General features: G+C 42.0%; 1 protein-coding gene across 4 annotated transcripts in view; it reads right to left on the reverse strand.

Moving 5' to 3' along the window:
- The window catches only part of LOC122551024 (phospholipid scramblase 1-like), a 132780-nt gene that overhangs the window by 31595 nt on the left and 84804 nt on the right, over positions 1-16381 (reverse strand). For all 4 annotated transcript variants that reach the window (XM_087987826.1, XM_087987824.1, XM_087987827.1 and 1 more), the window contains 3 exons: positions 10589-10631; positions 7642-7862; positions 4410-4571 (listed from right to left, as the gene is read on the reverse strand). In XM_087987826.1, the coding sequence (XP_087843952.1) occupies positions 4410-4571; positions 7642-7862; positions 10589-10631 (426 nt within the window). The remainder of the gene's footprint in view (positions 1-4409; positions 4572-7641; positions 7863-10588; positions 10632-16381) is intronic.

Raw genomic sequence — 16381 nt, forward strand, 5'->3', positions numbered from 1 at the left:
CGACACGCAATCAACCCCACCCCCCGACACGCAATCAACCCCACCCCCCCGACACGCAATCAACCCCACCCCCCTGACACGCAATCAACCCCACCCCCCCGACACGCAATCAACCTCACTCCCCCGACACGCAATCAACCTCACTCCCCCCGACACGCAATCAACCCCACCCCCCGTGACACGCAATCAACCCCACCCCCCCGACACGCAATCAACCTCACCCCCCTGACACGCAATCAGCCCCACCCCCCCGACACGCAATCAACCTCACTCCCCCGACACGCAATCAACCTAACCCCCCTGACACGCAATCAACCCCACCCCCCGACACGCAATCAACCTCACCCCCCCGACACGCAATCAACCCCACCCCCCCGACACGCAATCAACCTCACTCCCCCGACACGCAATCAACCTCACCCCCCTGACACGCAATCAACCCCACCCCCCGACACGCAATCAACCTCACCCCCCGACACGCAATCAACCCCACTCCCCCGACACGCAATCACCCTCACTCCCCCCGACACGCAATCAACCCCACTCCCCCAACACGCAATCAACCTCACTCCCCCAACACGCAATCAACCTCACTCCCCCCGACACGCAATCAACCTCACCCCCGTGACATGCAATCAACCTCGCCCCCTGACACGCAATCAACCCAACTCCCCGTGACACACAATCAACCTCACCCCCCCGACACGCAATCAATCCCACCCCCCCGACACGCAATCAACCTCACTCCCGACACGCAATCAACCTCACCCCCCCCGACACGCAATCAACCTCACCCCCCCGACACGCAATCAACCTCACCCCCTCCGACACGCAATCAACCTCACTCCCCATGACACACAATCAACCTCACCCCCCCCACCCCGTGACACACAATCAACCTCACCCCCCCGACACGCAATCAACCTCACTCCCGACACGCAATCAACCTCACTCCCGACACGCAATCAACCTCACCCCCCCCGACACGCAATCAAACTCACTCCCCCGACACACAATCAACCTCACCCCCCCGACACACAATCAATCCCACCCCCCCAACACGCAATCAATCCCACACCCCCAACACGCAATCAATCCCACCCCCCCGGCACGCAATCAACCTCACCCCCCCGACACGCAATCAACCTCACCCCCCCCACCCCATGACACACAATCAACCTCACCCCCAGGTGGAAATTGGATTGGATTCCCAAGATCTGCCACAATGACCATGAAAGGCAGAGCAGGCTCAGCAGCTTACCTGGTGCAAGCCTGCTCTTACTTTTTAGGACCAGGAATTTACAAGAACTCTTGACTGGGATTTTAAATCCCCCTCATCGATCAATCTTTCGTCAACCAGTAATACCTTCTTAACAGTTCAATGCTGATTTTTGATTCCACAATGATGAAGCAGTTTGGAATATTGGCACAGATTAAAAGTGCTACACAAATTCTGTTTCCCTACTTTGCATCAGCAATTACACTTCAAAAGCTCTTAATTAGCTATGCAATGCTGTAGCACATACTGAGTTTAAGATAGAAACTGCACAAACGTATGTTCTCTGTTACTTAACTCATTTAAAATATCTAAATACATATCCCAGATATTGGAGGTCATATTGCGACTATACAGGTCATTGGTGAGGCCACTTTTGGAATATTGAGTGCAATTCTGGTCTCTTTCCTAATGGAAGGATGTTGTGAAACTTGAAAGGGTTCAGAAAAGATTTACAAGGATGTTGACAGGGTTGGAGGATTTGAGCTACAGGGAGAGGCTAATAGGCTGGGACGTTTTGCCCTGGAGCTTCAGAGGTTGAGGGGTAATCTTAGAGAGATTTATACAATCATGAGAGGCATGAATCAGATGAATAGACAAGGTCTTTTTCCTGGGGTGGGAGGAGTCTAGAACGAGAGGGCATAGGTTTAGGGTGAGAGGGGAAAGATATAAAAGGGACCTAAGGGGCAACCTTTTCACAGAGGGTAGTGCGTGCATGGAATGAGCTGCCAGAGGAAGTGGTGAAGGCTGGTACAATTACAGTATTTAAAAGGCATCTATGAATAGGAAGCATTTGGAGGGATATGAGCCAAGTGTTAGCAAACGGGACTAGATTAGGTTAGGATATCTGTTGGGCATGACGAGTTGGACTGTAAGGTCTGTTTCCATGCTGTAAATCTCTATGACTATACTGCATTTTGGTACAACAAATAAGGAAGTGGCTCAGTGGTTAGCACTGCTGCTTCACAGCATGAGGGACTAGGATTCAATTCCTGCCTCAGGCGACTGTTTGTGTGGAGTTTGCACATTTTCCCAGTGTCTGCGTGGGTTTCCTCCAGATGCTCTGGTTTCTGCCAATAGACCAAAGATGTGCAGTTTAGGTGAATTGGCCATGCTAAATCACCCATAGTATTTATTAATGGACGCGTAAGTTAGGATCATTAGTCAGGGGTAAATATAGAGTAGTAGGGGGATGGGTTACTCTTCGGAGAGTCGTTGTGGACTTGTTGGGCCAAATGGCCTGTTTCCACACTGTAGGGATTTTATAAAGGGTAGGGCTTGTACAGTTAACGGTAGGGCCTTGAGTAGTGTTGCAGAACAGAGGGACCTACACGTGCAGGTACACAATTCTTTGAAGTTTGCATCACATACAGACAGAGAGGTTCAAAAGGCAGTTGGCACACTTGTCTTCATTTGCTTTAAGTATACGAGTTCAGAATGTCATGCTAAGGTTGTACAAAACATTGTGGAGGCCTCTTCTAGAATACTGTGCGCAGTTCTGGTCACCCAGTTAGAGGAGGGATATTATTAAGCTATAGAGGGTTCAGAAGAGATTCACCAGGATGTTGCCGGTTATGGAAGGTTGGAGTTATAAAGAAAGGCTGGATAGGCTGGGACTTTGATCATTGGAGTGTAGAAGGGTGAGAGGTGACCTGATAAAAGTTTATAAAATCATGAGGTATTAATAGAGTTAATGGTAGTTGTTGTTTTCCTAGGATGGGTTTTCAAAACTAGGGGGCATATTTTTAAGATAAGAGGAGAGAGATTAAAAAAAAACACACATGGGGGAAATATTTGGACTGAAATGGGCCAGGAGCAGGCAGGTGGAACTAGTTTAGTTTGGGAATATGTTTGACAGGTTAGACCGGAGGGTCTTTTTCCATGCTGCATGACTTAATGACAAATTTTCATCAGCTACTTATTCAGTTAGCTTTAAGATATATATCTACAAATCTCCGATAGTCACCTGAAGGTGGTACTAGCTGACATTTAAGTGTGTAATAATTTACCCAATTATATGAAGAACAACCTATTAATGGTAACAAGATTAATGAAAACTTTACAGATGATTCAATTTACTAAATGATACCTCCCATAACTATACAGCACAAAATCAGAAAGAAGTCTAGGGGTGGGAGAAAGGTGGAGGGTAGTGCATAAAAGTGTTGCGCTGGAAAAGTACATTAGGTCAGGCAGCATCCGGAGGAGCAGGAAAGTCAATGTTTTGAGCATAAGGTCTTCATCAGGAAGAAGTCTTCACATTCCTGATGAAGAGCATATGCTTGCAATGTCAATTCTCCTGCTCCTTGGATGCTGCCTGACCGGCTGTGCTTTTCCAGCGCAACACTTTTTGACTCTGCTCTCCAGCATCTGCAGTCCTCACTTCCTCCTGGAGGGTAATGCATGTTTACAGTCATAAAATCAAAAATGTCATGCAAGCTTTTTACCATAAATTAAGATGCTAACCAACTGCCGCGCAGGGAGGCCAGGGATAGAAAGTAGAGCGAGCAATTTTCAACAATGAACTCCACAGTAATCAAGAAATTTTGGAGCTAGTGGAACTAGAAATGTTTGGAGGGAAGCAACAACAAGGAGGGAGGCAATAAGAGATCCTGTCACAGGGTTTGCTTGAGAGATTGAATTGAGGAGAGCCCATCTGCTGCTCCTAGTCCTCAAACAGTGTTGCAAAATCATTTACTGCTGGCTATGGCAGCTCCTACCTTTAGCTGCTGAGTTTCTCTTGCCTCGGGTAACTTGGTGCAGTCTTTACATTTAAATGACTCCCAAAATCGGAGGAAATAAGTCCCAAAGCATAGGTATTATGGGCCTATTCAGACATTTCAAACCCACCATAGTTACACTGCAAGTAGATTCATCAGGAACAAATTTGTGCAGATTGCACATTTTTAAAAACAAAGCTAACTCTGCTCCCTCATCCCTGCCTCAACCTCTCCTGCCCATTGTGAAGGGTTAAAATTCCCCTCCCCTCCAAATCTTCAGTTACACCAGTAGAACTTCATTAGAGAAACAAAGAAGTGAATGTCAGAATGAAGCAATAGCTGTAGTTTATCTGCTTTTGTGTAAGTTGTTATTGAAGGTCACGGAAAGATCGGAGTTATCCTGTTGTACTTACATCAAAGTTTACATCTCCCAGACAACTGAATGCCAAACAGGGACCTTTCACTTTCAATACTGTGTCATGTTTTTCATTCTGGATGCTGAATTTAGGTATAAAGGGATGCCATTCCTGTACAACGTAACCAATAGCCTTTCCAGGTGGTGCCTGAACTTCCATCTGCAAAGCAAATGAAACAAATATACGAAACTGCTGACACATTCCTGAATGTTAAAATAAATTGAAAGAATAAACAGGGATAATATTTCAAAATTATAAAATGAGTTAGAAAACAAAACGGCAAAAAAAAGTGCTCAGGACCCATCTTTAGCTGTATTTATGTTCCCATCAATGAAACACCAACTAAACAAGGTTCCTTTTGCACACCCCTGGCTTCTATTTGTACTTTGCTCCAATTACAATCTGATTCATAAAATTAATTCAATTGATATCATAATTTATTATTGAACTTCTCCCTCTATTTATTTCTATGCTTCAAATGTGCTATCTTCTTCCAGGGTAATGCTATTGATGCAAGACATCATAATCTCCTACTCTAGCTCATTCTTTGCCAGCGACCACAAACTAAAGGAATCCTTAACTTCCCCTCAGCGCATTCTGTCATGAGCAAAATACAGCCAATATATTCTTGAATTATTCTATTTTTATACATATTTGGCTATCTTTCATAGCGTCCTGTGCTGGAGGGGTTATCCCTTCACACTGGATTTTCTAAAGAATTCAGAAACAAAATTCTATGCATTTTGTAAGAAGTGGGTGATAAGTTAAATATCAATTGAAAACCAGCAAAAGTGCACAGATTTACATTTTTACATTCAATGTTTGAGTAAGTTCTGTACTGATCAATGCTCTATACATTTATAACAAGCAAGGTTACAACTTCACTAATCTCAAGTGTTGTTTGAAAAACATTTTTAATTCAGTATTTCAAGAATGATATGGAAAGAATGAAGATCTGATCAATGTTATCAAGAGATCCTCAGGACAACAATTAATCTTTTCAGAAAATCCAGATTTTGAGCATTCACCAAGAACAAACTTTGAAACCTCTGGATGAAACATTGTTCAATACAACTTTATGAAAAACATTTGAAATAAGTGCAATTATTTCCATGTACAGTAATGTGTTAAGGCATTTTATTAAAACTACAGCAAGTTCCAGTGTTGAAAGCTGTGGCAAAACCTTGTGCTGAACACAAAGTTGAATACATCCTTCTGAATAAGTATGGTAAGTACACAATGCGCTTCATCATGTTAATTTCCTTAATATTTTTAGAATGTTTGCAGTTAATCTCAAAATAATTGCATAAAGGCACAAGTAGGCAGTTTGCTGGGATGCTCTGCACTTGCCTGAATGACTTCAGCTCATCAACACCAAAATTTCAGTTACCTCTAGGAGAAAGCAAGCTGCTTGATTAGCACTGCACCCACCATTTCAATCATTCACTTCTTCCACCACTGTTGCACAATGATCACAGAATGTGATATATATGAGATGCTTATATTCCCAGAGGAACTTGCATAGCCTCTTTCAACAGCACCTTCCAAACTCACATTGGGGCTCAGAAGATTAGAGGTATCTTATAGGATTCTGATTGGGTTTGAATGGGTACATCCTGAGAAGCTGTTTTCCCTCAAAGGAAACTAGAACTAGGAGACACATTTTTAAAATAAGAATTCTTCCATAGAAGACAAAGACAGAAAGAACATCATCTCTCATATAGACATGGGTTTTTGGAATTCTCTTTTGCAGAGGGTAGTTGAGGTCGGCTTATTGAAGGGTCATTGTCTAACTGGCCTTGTATATATTCAAAGGAAGTTATCAGTTATGAGGGGCAGGGCACAGTTAGGCTGAAACATTGAATGATGGTGCAGGTTTATCATGCTAAATGTTTTACAGCTGCTCCTTTTATTAAGATTTTATGATCTAATGATCTTTATCATCTAGAAGGCCATAAGCAGAATTGCATAGGAATACCACCATATTGAAGTGAATTGGATTTATTGTCGCATGTACTCACATGCTTACAGTGAAAAAGCTTACAAGTCACCACTTATGCACCATTTTAGGTACAAAGGTAACAAGATACAAAATCTACACATGGACGCTTCCCTCCAAGCCAAAACCCATTCTGACTTGGAACTATATCACTGTTCCTTCAATGATAAATGAGTTGAAGTCCTGGAATTTCTTCCTTGACATTACTAGGTGTGTACCTACATCATATGGATTGCGGCAGTTCAAAGGAGAGATTCACCTTCAATACTATGCCTTTGTAATAACGTTTTTCTGTGGTCCAGTATTCACTGAAGTCCTCTGCTGTGTAACTAATATGTCAGCTCTGTTGACTTCAACAAATAGAAAATGTTCCCCGTGATTCCATTGACTTAAATTTTGTTAGAGCTACTGCAATTTTGTGGGTTACCTTTCTTACATTATCTTTTGAATTCTGCTGCTTTTATTCATGTTTGTACTATGGCTGTAATGAGGTCAGAAGTCAAGTGATCCTGGTGGAATCCAAACTTAGCATCAGTAAGAAAGTTATTGCTAAGCAAGTGCTGCTTAATGGCACTGTCAGTGACACCTTCCATCACTTGGTTCATAATTGAGAGTGGACTGAGGGGACAATAATTGGCAAGACTGGATTTGTTCTGCTTTTCCTGGAAAGGAAATAGATGGACAATGTTCCAGTGTTTTAGGTAGAAGCTATTTAGACCAATAGCTTGGAAAATGTCTTATTTATAAATGGTCTGACCATTTACACTAGCTTGGCTAGTTTGTCACAATTCCAAAGACAATGTTAAACAAGTTAAACTATTTAGTGTCAGTTTCCCATTCATACAATGTAGAAGAAGCACTTTCTTTATGGGTCCAGTTAATAAATTGCATCAACATTAAAGCTGTTTCAGGCAACAATAATACAATTAGGGAGAAGTGACAAGGCAAAGGTGTTCTACATGATGGCATATTATCGCATAATGCTCTGGGTATTATTAAAAATGCACACTATAACATATGTACATTTTTTGGGACAATGGGGTTTGAAACCCAAATTTGATACAAACTCTCAAAATCTAGTAAACAGCTATGTTTAACATTTCATCATTTTCATGTAAATGTGGTGGATCACAAAAACTGCAAATAGCTTTCAAAAAGATTGTAATGTTAAGGGTGTACGAACAGAAACAGATTCAGATACAAAAAACAGTTCAATTGGTATTCACTCACCTGGTGGAGACAACAAGGACAGCAACATGAACCACATCCCAAAGGACGAACAAGGTGCATGATGGTGTGCCCAACATTATCCAAAATCTTTATAATAAATGCTCGATTAGACCCACAACATATTCGGTTACAGAATTCACTGTCTTCAACTGCATAGTAAACTCTCTGGCCCAAACTATTCTTTAGCTCATACTTGTTTTTGGTCTCAAATCCTGTTAAAGCTGAAAAATAAAACACTACCATACATTAATATCCAGCATTCTGAAAACAAAAGTACTTACTGCTATTTACCGACATTGGGAATAAACAACATACCAGGCCTGAAGTTAGATATCATGAAACATTTCTAATACATATCTGCAAATGAATTGGTAAACAGTTAATGTAGTTCAGGACTGAAAAAGAAACTCAGACCTCTGAAATCTGACACACTGTTACAGTTTAGACTAACTTCCAATCTTGGTTTTAAAACGTGCCAGCCTTCAAATGGTGTTGAATATACACATCTCAAATACCCCTGGTAGTTCATCCAATCACCCACTTGTAACAAAAGACGGTCACTGCAAAGTGGAAAAACGTCACCATTTCTTTGGATTGTTGTCAGAGGTTGGAGGAATCCCTGAAGAAATTCTACCCAGCGCTCAGAAAAAATGGGATTAAATTTGCAGGTGTAGTGTATAAATACATGTGTATTTATCTGTACTAAAATTAATGTTTTATACATTCAGTACACCCAACATGACTCCAACATCTCAGCAGAGTGAATTCAGGTACTAAAAAAGATAGATTTTACTAAATGATGCTTCAAAGCAAGGTACATTTTTAGCTACTATCTGCAGGAATCGCAACCCTGGCTTGGTGCTAGGTTATGCAGTGGTTGTTGATTATGGAAGAATTATTATTTTTTGGGAAGGCAGTCCACAATCAGAGTTTAGGACTAACAACACAGCAAGAGGTACACCTCATGTTTTAACTCCCATGGAGAAGACAGTGCTAGCCATTGGTAGAGCTGTAGTCATCACTACTTAATGTATGTGCATAACATTGAAATGCATTTTTTTTATTCATTCACAGCATGAGGATGCTGTTGGCGAGGCCAGTATTTATTGGCCATCCCTAATATCCCAGAGGGCAGTTAAGAGTCAACCACATTGCTGTGGGTCTGGAGTCACATATAGGCCTGATGAGAAAAGGATGGCAGTTTCCTTCCTCAAAGTGAAAAAAAATAATTTTTTGACAATCAACAACAGTTTATTAATTACAGATTCAGTACCCACCATCTGCCTAGAAGTGATTTGAACCCAGATCATCAGAACATTGCCTGGGTATCCGGATTAATAGTTTTGCTGGACATCTTAAAACACAAAGATGGATAAATTTCCAGGACCAGATCAGGTGTACCCTGGAATTCTGTGGGAAACTAGGGATCTTGGAGTGCAGTTCTTGAAAGTGGAGTCATAGGTAGATAGGTTAGTGAAGAAACCATTTGGTACGCTTGGCTTTATTGGTGAGTGCATTGAATAGAGGAGTTGTGGCGGCGGGGGGGGGTCATGTTGTGGCTGTACAGGATATTGGTTAGGTCACTTTTGGAATAGTGTGTTGAATTCTGGTCTCTCTCCTATAGAAAAGATGTTGTAAAACTTGAAAAGGGTTCAGAAAAGATTTACAAGGATGTTGCCAAAGTTAGAAAGTTTGAGCTATAAGAAAAACATTGAACAGGCTGGGGATATTTTCCCTGGAGCATCAGAGGCTGAAGGTTACCTTATGGATGTTTATAAAAGCAGATGGGCATGGATTGGGTAAATAGACAATGTCTTTTCCCTGTGGTGGGGGAGTCCAAAACTCAAGGGCATAGGTTTAAGGTGAGAGGGAAAAGATTAAAAAGGGACCTTAAGGGGCAACTGTTTCATGCAGAGGATGGTACATGTATGGAATGAGCTGCCAGAGGAAGTTGTGGATGCTGGTACAATTGCAACATGAAAAGGCATCTGAATAGGTATATGAATAGGAAGGGTTTAAAAGAATATGGGCCAAATGGGACTAGATTCATTTAGGATATCTGGTCGGCATGGATGAGTTGGACTGAAGGATCTGTTTCCATGCTGTACAGCTCTGTGACTGTATTTGGCAATAAAGCCATTAAGCCATCACCTCCTCATAAAGGGCTCCCGAATGCTGCTGTCAGGAACCTCGACTGACTTAAAATTGCAAGCTCTCCTTCTTCTTCTCCCACCAAATCAAAACATCCAAGACTCTTCTAGAATTTAAGGATTTTTAGAATATTACTACCAGTGCATCTCTTATCTCTGTAGCTACTTCCTTTGACATCCTAGGATGCAACCAATCAGATTCAGGGACTTATTAGTCTTTAGCAACATGAGTTTCTCTAGTACTTTATCTCTGGTGATAGTGATTGTATTAATTTCTCCTCCTTTTTCCTTTTGATTATTTTGTAGCTTTAGAATTCTATTAGTGTTTCCTAACATGAAGACTGATGCCTATTCCTGGTTCCCCATTATTATTTCCTAATTCTCTAAGGGGTCCATGTTCACAGTGGTCTCTCTCTCTCTCTTTATTTTAAAATATTTAAAGAAGACTTGCTATCCGTTTTGATGTTCCTTGCCATTCAGTTTGGCTAGCAGCACTCAAGGGTAATACCTCTTCATTCCTGAAGAAGGGCTTATGCCCGAAACGTCGATTCTCCTATTCCCTGGATGCTGCCTGACCTGCTGCGCTCTTCCAGCAACACATTTTCAGCTAATACCTCCTTTCCCCGAAGGATGGAAGTCCCACATTCAGCATGGTAAGTTTTCCACAAAACATCATCACATTCTGTTTTAAGGTCAGTCAGTTTGCAAATATCCTTTATTTCCTGGGGATGGAGAGGTAGGGAGCTCATAAAATGGAGCCTTTGTTTTAAGTTACCTGCTATCAAAATTACACTCACCTTCAACAAGTTCGACAACTTGATGAACAAGTATTTGGTCAATCTGTGAAAGAAAAAATGATTGCAATTCAGCAATAGACCCTTGACTTTATTTCAATTAAAGTCCAATTTTAATGTGTGCACAGAGAAATAACCAATTGTCCACATACAGTTACTATCTCCTTTCAGTAAAGTTTCCACTTAATTTTTAATGTCTATTGTCATGCAATGGAACATGATAATTTTGGCATAACATAATGCAACCATGAGTTTACATAATTTCTTGATCTATTGGCAATCACATAGCACATCCAGGAACAAAATTTCAATTATTAAATGCATTTAACTACATTATTAAGTGCTCTAAATAATTAATGTAAAAGAATAACTACAGTTTTGTTAGAATCTACTCGAGAAATGCATTATTTTGCCTCCAGCAAAAGCATACTGTACTTGGAACACTCTGCATGGATTGCCATTTCTGAGGCCTTCGTCAAAGGAAACTGGCTGAGGGGAAGCAAGTAGTGATTTGGTTCAGGAAATTATTAAACAAAAAGCAAAGAACTGCAGATGCTGGAAATCAGAAACAAAACCAGAAATTGCTGAGAAAACCAGCAATTAACGAAACCTGGGTGCAAAATACACACAGCCTGCATGCAGGTACAACAAGTAATTAGGAAAGCAAATGGAATGTTGGTCTTTTATTACAAGGGGATTGGAGTATAGGAATAAAGAAAATTTGTCACAATTGTACAGGATCTTAGTGAGTTCAAAATCTGTGCAGGTTTGATTTCCACATTTAAGAAAAGACAGAGACAGTACAGCAAAGTTACACTAAATTAGTCCTTGGGACGAAGGTAATTTCCTGTGATAAGATGCTGAGCAAATTGGATCTATTTGGTATTTTAAAGGATGAGAGCAGATCTAATTGAAGTATACAAGATGCTGAAAGGACCTGATAGAGTAGATGCTGACAGCTTGTTTCCAATAGTCAGGGAATTATTGGAGTCTGCGGGCACTGCTGTTCAGAAGGGTTGGAAAAATACTCAGTGCCACAGTCTTGGAGAATCTATTGTGAGGGGAGTAGATAGGCGTTTCTGTGGCTGAAAACGGGACTCTCCGATGGTATGTTGCCTCCCAAGTGCTCGGTCAGGAATGTCACCAATCGGCTGCAGAGCATTCTAAAAGGGGAGGGTGAACAGCCAGTTGTCTTGGTGCATATAGGCACCAATGATATAAGTAGGAAATGAGATGAGATCCTGAAAGAAGAATTCAGGGAGCTAGGAGAGAAGTTAAAGAGGAGGACTTCAAAGGTAGTGATCTCGGGATTACTACCAGTGTCACGTGCTAGCCAGCGTAGAAATGAAAAAATAGGCAGGATGAACACGTGGCTTGGGAGCTGGTGTAGGAGGGAGGGGTTCAGATTTGTTGGACATTGGGACCGGTTCTGGGGAAGGTGGGACTAGTACAAAATGGACGGTCTACATCTGAACCAGACTGAAATCAACGTCCTTGGAGCAGTTTTTGCTACTGCTGTTGGGGAGGTTGTAAACTAATGTGGCAGGGGACTGGGAACCAGAAGAGAAAACAAGTAGACAGCGAGGTGGAGACTGGAGACTGTAAGAATCATGAAGATACCATTAATAAAGGAAAGAGTAGGCAGAGAGCAAATGAGCACAAAAAACACTATGGCCTGAAATGCATCTACTTTAATACAAGGAGTATAGTGTGTAAGGCAGATAAACTTAGGGCTTAGATTGGTTGCTGGGAGTATGACGTTATTGCAATCACAAAGACTTGATTGAAGGAAGGGCATGATGATTGGCAATTAAATGTTCCAGAATATAAACACTTCAGACAGGACAGGGAGGGAAGTTAAAAGGGGGTGGAGTTGCATTGCTGGTCAAGGACGATATCACGGCTCTGCTAAAGGAGCACACTATGGAGGGCTTGAGTAGTGAGGCATTATGGGTGGAGCTAAGAAATAAGAAGGGTGCAGTTACATTGTTGGGGCTGTATTGCAGGCCTCTCAACAGTGAGTGTGAGGTAGAAGAACAAATAGGTAAACAGATTATGGAAAGATGTAGAAGCAATAGGGTTGTGGTGATGAGCGATTTTAATTTTCTCAACATTGACTGGGATACACTTAACGCCAGAGGTCTGGATGGAGTAGAATTTGTAAGAAGCGTCCAGGAGAGTTTTCTAAAGCAGTATGTCAATAGACTGACGAGGGAAGGGGCCATATTGGACCTGGTACTGGGGAAAGAGCCAGGTCAGGTGGTAGAGGTTGCTGTGGGGGATTTCTTTGGGAACAGTAACCACAATTCTGTAAGTTTTAGATACTTGTAGACAAAGAAGAGAGCAGTCCTAAGGGAAGAGTACTAAACTGGGCCAAGGCCAATTATATCAAAATTAGGCAGGAGCTGGGAAATTGGATTAGACACAGCTATTTGAAGGGAAGTCCACATTTGATATGTGGGAGGCTTTCAAAGATAGGTTAAAGATAGTGCAGGATAGGCATGTCCTGTTGAAGGCAATGGACAGGAAGGGCAAGATTCATTAGCCGGGAATGACAGGAGAAATTGTACGACTAGCCAAGAAGAAAAGGGAAGCATACATAAGGTCCAGGCAGCTAAGAACAGAACAGGCCCTGGAAGAATAATCGGAAGAGTAGGACGTCTTTAACGATGAATCAAGTGTGCTAAAAGAGGTTGTGAAATAGCTTTAGCGAGCAGAATTAAGGAGAATCCCAAAGCATTTTATTCTTATATAAGAATTAAGCAGGTAACTAGAGAAAGGATTGGTCCACTAAAGGATAACGAAGGAAGGCTGTGTGTTGAACCTGAGAGAATGGGTGAGATTCTGAATGATTACTTTGCATCAATGTTCACTGAGGAGAGGGACATGATGAATGCTGAGATTAGAGATAGAAGTTTGATTAGTTTGGATCATGGTGACATAAGTGGGGAAGATGTGTTGGATAGGCTAGAGGTTATTAAGGTGGACAAATCCCGGACCAGATGGGATCTATCCCAGGTGACTGAGGGAGGTGAGAGAGGAAATAGCTGGGGCCCTGACAGATATCTTTGTGGCATCCTTAAATACAGTGAGGTGCTGGAGGACTGGAGGGTTGCTCATGTCGTCCCCCTGTACAAGGGTAGTAGGATATTCCGGGTAACTACAGACCATTGAGCCTGACATCAGTGGTGGGAAAGTTGCTGGAGAAGGTACTGAGAGATAGGATCTATTTATATTTAGAAAAGAATGGGTTCATCAGTTATAGGCAACATGGCTTTGTGTGGGGGAGATCAACTTAATAGAGTTCTTCGAGGAAGTGACCAAGGTGAGAGATGAAGGAAGGGCTATTGATGTCATATACATAGACTTTAGTAAGGCGTTTGATAAGGTTCCCCATGGTAAACTATTCGAGAAAGTGAAGTCACATGGTGTGCAGGGTTTTCTAGCTAGGTGGATAAAGAATTGGTTGAGCAACAGGAGACAGAGAGTAGTAGTTAAAAGGAGTTTCTCAAAATGGAGAAAGGTGACCACAGTAGTCAGTATTGGGGCCACTGTTGTTTGTAATATACATAAATGATCTGGAAGAGGACACTGTTGTATGATAAGCAAGTTTGCAGATGACACGAAGACTGGTGGAGTAGCAGAAATCATAAGGGACTGTCAGAGAATACAGGAGGATATAGATAGACTGGAGAGTTGGGCGGAAAAGTGGCAGATGGCTTTCAATCCAGACAAATGTGAGGTGATGCATTTAGGCAAGACTAATTCTAGAGTGAATTATACAATGAACGGAAGAGCCTTGGGAAAAGTTGATGGGCAGAGAGATCTGGGAGTGCACGTCCATTGTACCCTGAAGGTTGCTGCACAGGTGGATAGAGTGGTCAAGAAGGCATATAGTATGCTTGCCTTCATTGGACGGGATATTGAGTACAAGAGCTGGCAAGTAATGTTAAAATTGTACAAGACATTGGTTCGGCTGCATTTAGAATACTGTGTACAGTTCTGGTCGCCACATTACCAAAAGGATGTGGACGCTTTGGAGAGGGTGCAGAGAAGGTTTACGAGGATGTTGCCTGGTGTGGAAGGTGCTAGCTATGGAGAAAAGTTGAGTAGGTTAGGTTTATTTTCATTAGAAAAAAGGAGATTGAGGGGGGGACCTGATTGAGGTTTACAAAATCATGAAGGGTATAGACAGGGTGGATAGAGACAAGCTTTTTCCCAGGGTGAAGGATTCAATAACGGGAGGTCACGCTTTCAAGGTGAGCGGTGGAAACTTTAAGGCGGATACACGCGACAAGTACTTTACACAGAGGGCGGTGGGCGTCTGGAACGCGTTGCCAGCAGAGGTGGTAGAGGCAGGCACGGTAGATTCATTTAAGATGCGTCTGGACAAATGCACGAGTAGGTGGGGAGCAGAGGGATACAGATGCTTAGGAATTGACCGGCAGGTTTAGACAGTACATTTGGATCGGCTCAGGCTAGGAGGGCCCATGGGCCTGTTCCTGGGCTGTAAACTTTCTTTGTTCTTTGGATCAATGTTGGGACCACAATTATTCACAATTTACATTGATGATTTAGAGTTGGGTCCACGTGTAGTATGTCAAAGTTTGCGGAAGACACGAAGATGAGTGGTAGAGCAAAGTGTGCAGAGGACTGTGAAACTTTGCAAACGGACATAGATAGTTTAAGTGAGTGGGCAAAGTCTGGCAGATGGAGTACAATGTTAATAATAGTAAAAAGGACTATTACTTGAATGGTAAAATGTTGCAGCATACTGCTGTGCAAAGTGACCTGGGCGTCCTAGTGCATGAATCACAGAGGGTTGGTCTGCAGGTGCAACAGGTAATTAAGAAGGCAAATGGAATTTTGCCCTTCATTGCAAAAGGGATTGAGTTTAAAATCAGAGAGTTTATGTTGTAGCTGTACAAGGTGCTGGTGAGGCCACACCTGGAGTACTGCGTACAATTTTGGTCTCCTTACTTGAGGAAGAATATACTGGCACTAGAGGGGGTGCACAGGAGGCTCACTAGGTTGATTCCGGAGTTGAGGGAATTTGCTTATGAAGAGAGACTGGGATTAAATTCATTGGAAGTTAGAAAAAATGAAGGGGGATCTTACAGAAACAAATAAAATTATGAAGGGAATAGATAAGACAGAAGTAGAGAAGATATTTCCACTGACAGATGAAACTAGGACAAGAGGGCAAAGCCTCAAAGTTATGGGGAGCAGATTTAGGATTGAATTGAAAAGGAACGTCTTCGCCCAGAGGGCTGTTAATCTATGGAATTTCCTGCGCAATGAAGTGGTTGAGACTTCCTCAGTAAATGTTTTTAAAAGTTAAGATAAATAATTTTTTGAACAGTAAATGAATTAAGGGTTATGTGAGAGGGCGCGTAAGTGGAGCTGAGGCCACGAAAACATCAGCCATGTTCTTACTGAATGGCGGAACAGGCTTGAAGGGCCAGATGACCTACTCATGCTCCTAGTTCTTACGTTCTTATGAGAAATCTTGGTCACCTTGCTTAATGAAAATCAATGAAATATTTAGAATGATAATTACCACCTGTGATGGCTCACCCAATTATTAACAATCACATTGTGTACATGGATATGGAAAAATAATTATTTGCAGAGGAAAAGAATCAGACAGGAAACAATCACCAACAGACTTGTATTTACCAGGATACACTACTGATCCATTTGGATCTGCTCAGGCCTGTTAGGATTAAAAAAAACACACTTTGCGTATCGTGCACAGACCTTAAAGCAAAGTTTTGTTTCTCTAGAAGACTTGAG

The sequence above is a fragment of the Chiloscyllium plagiosum genome, unplaced genomic scaffold, assembly GCF_037043375.1.
Source record: "Chiloscyllium plagiosum isolate Xiang-an unplaced genomic scaffold, Cpla_swu_hap1 HiC_scaffold_6, whole genome shotgun sequence".
Lineage (NCBI taxonomy): Eukaryota > Metazoa > Chordata > Chondrichthyes > Orectolobiformes > Hemiscylliidae > Chiloscyllium > Chiloscyllium plagiosum.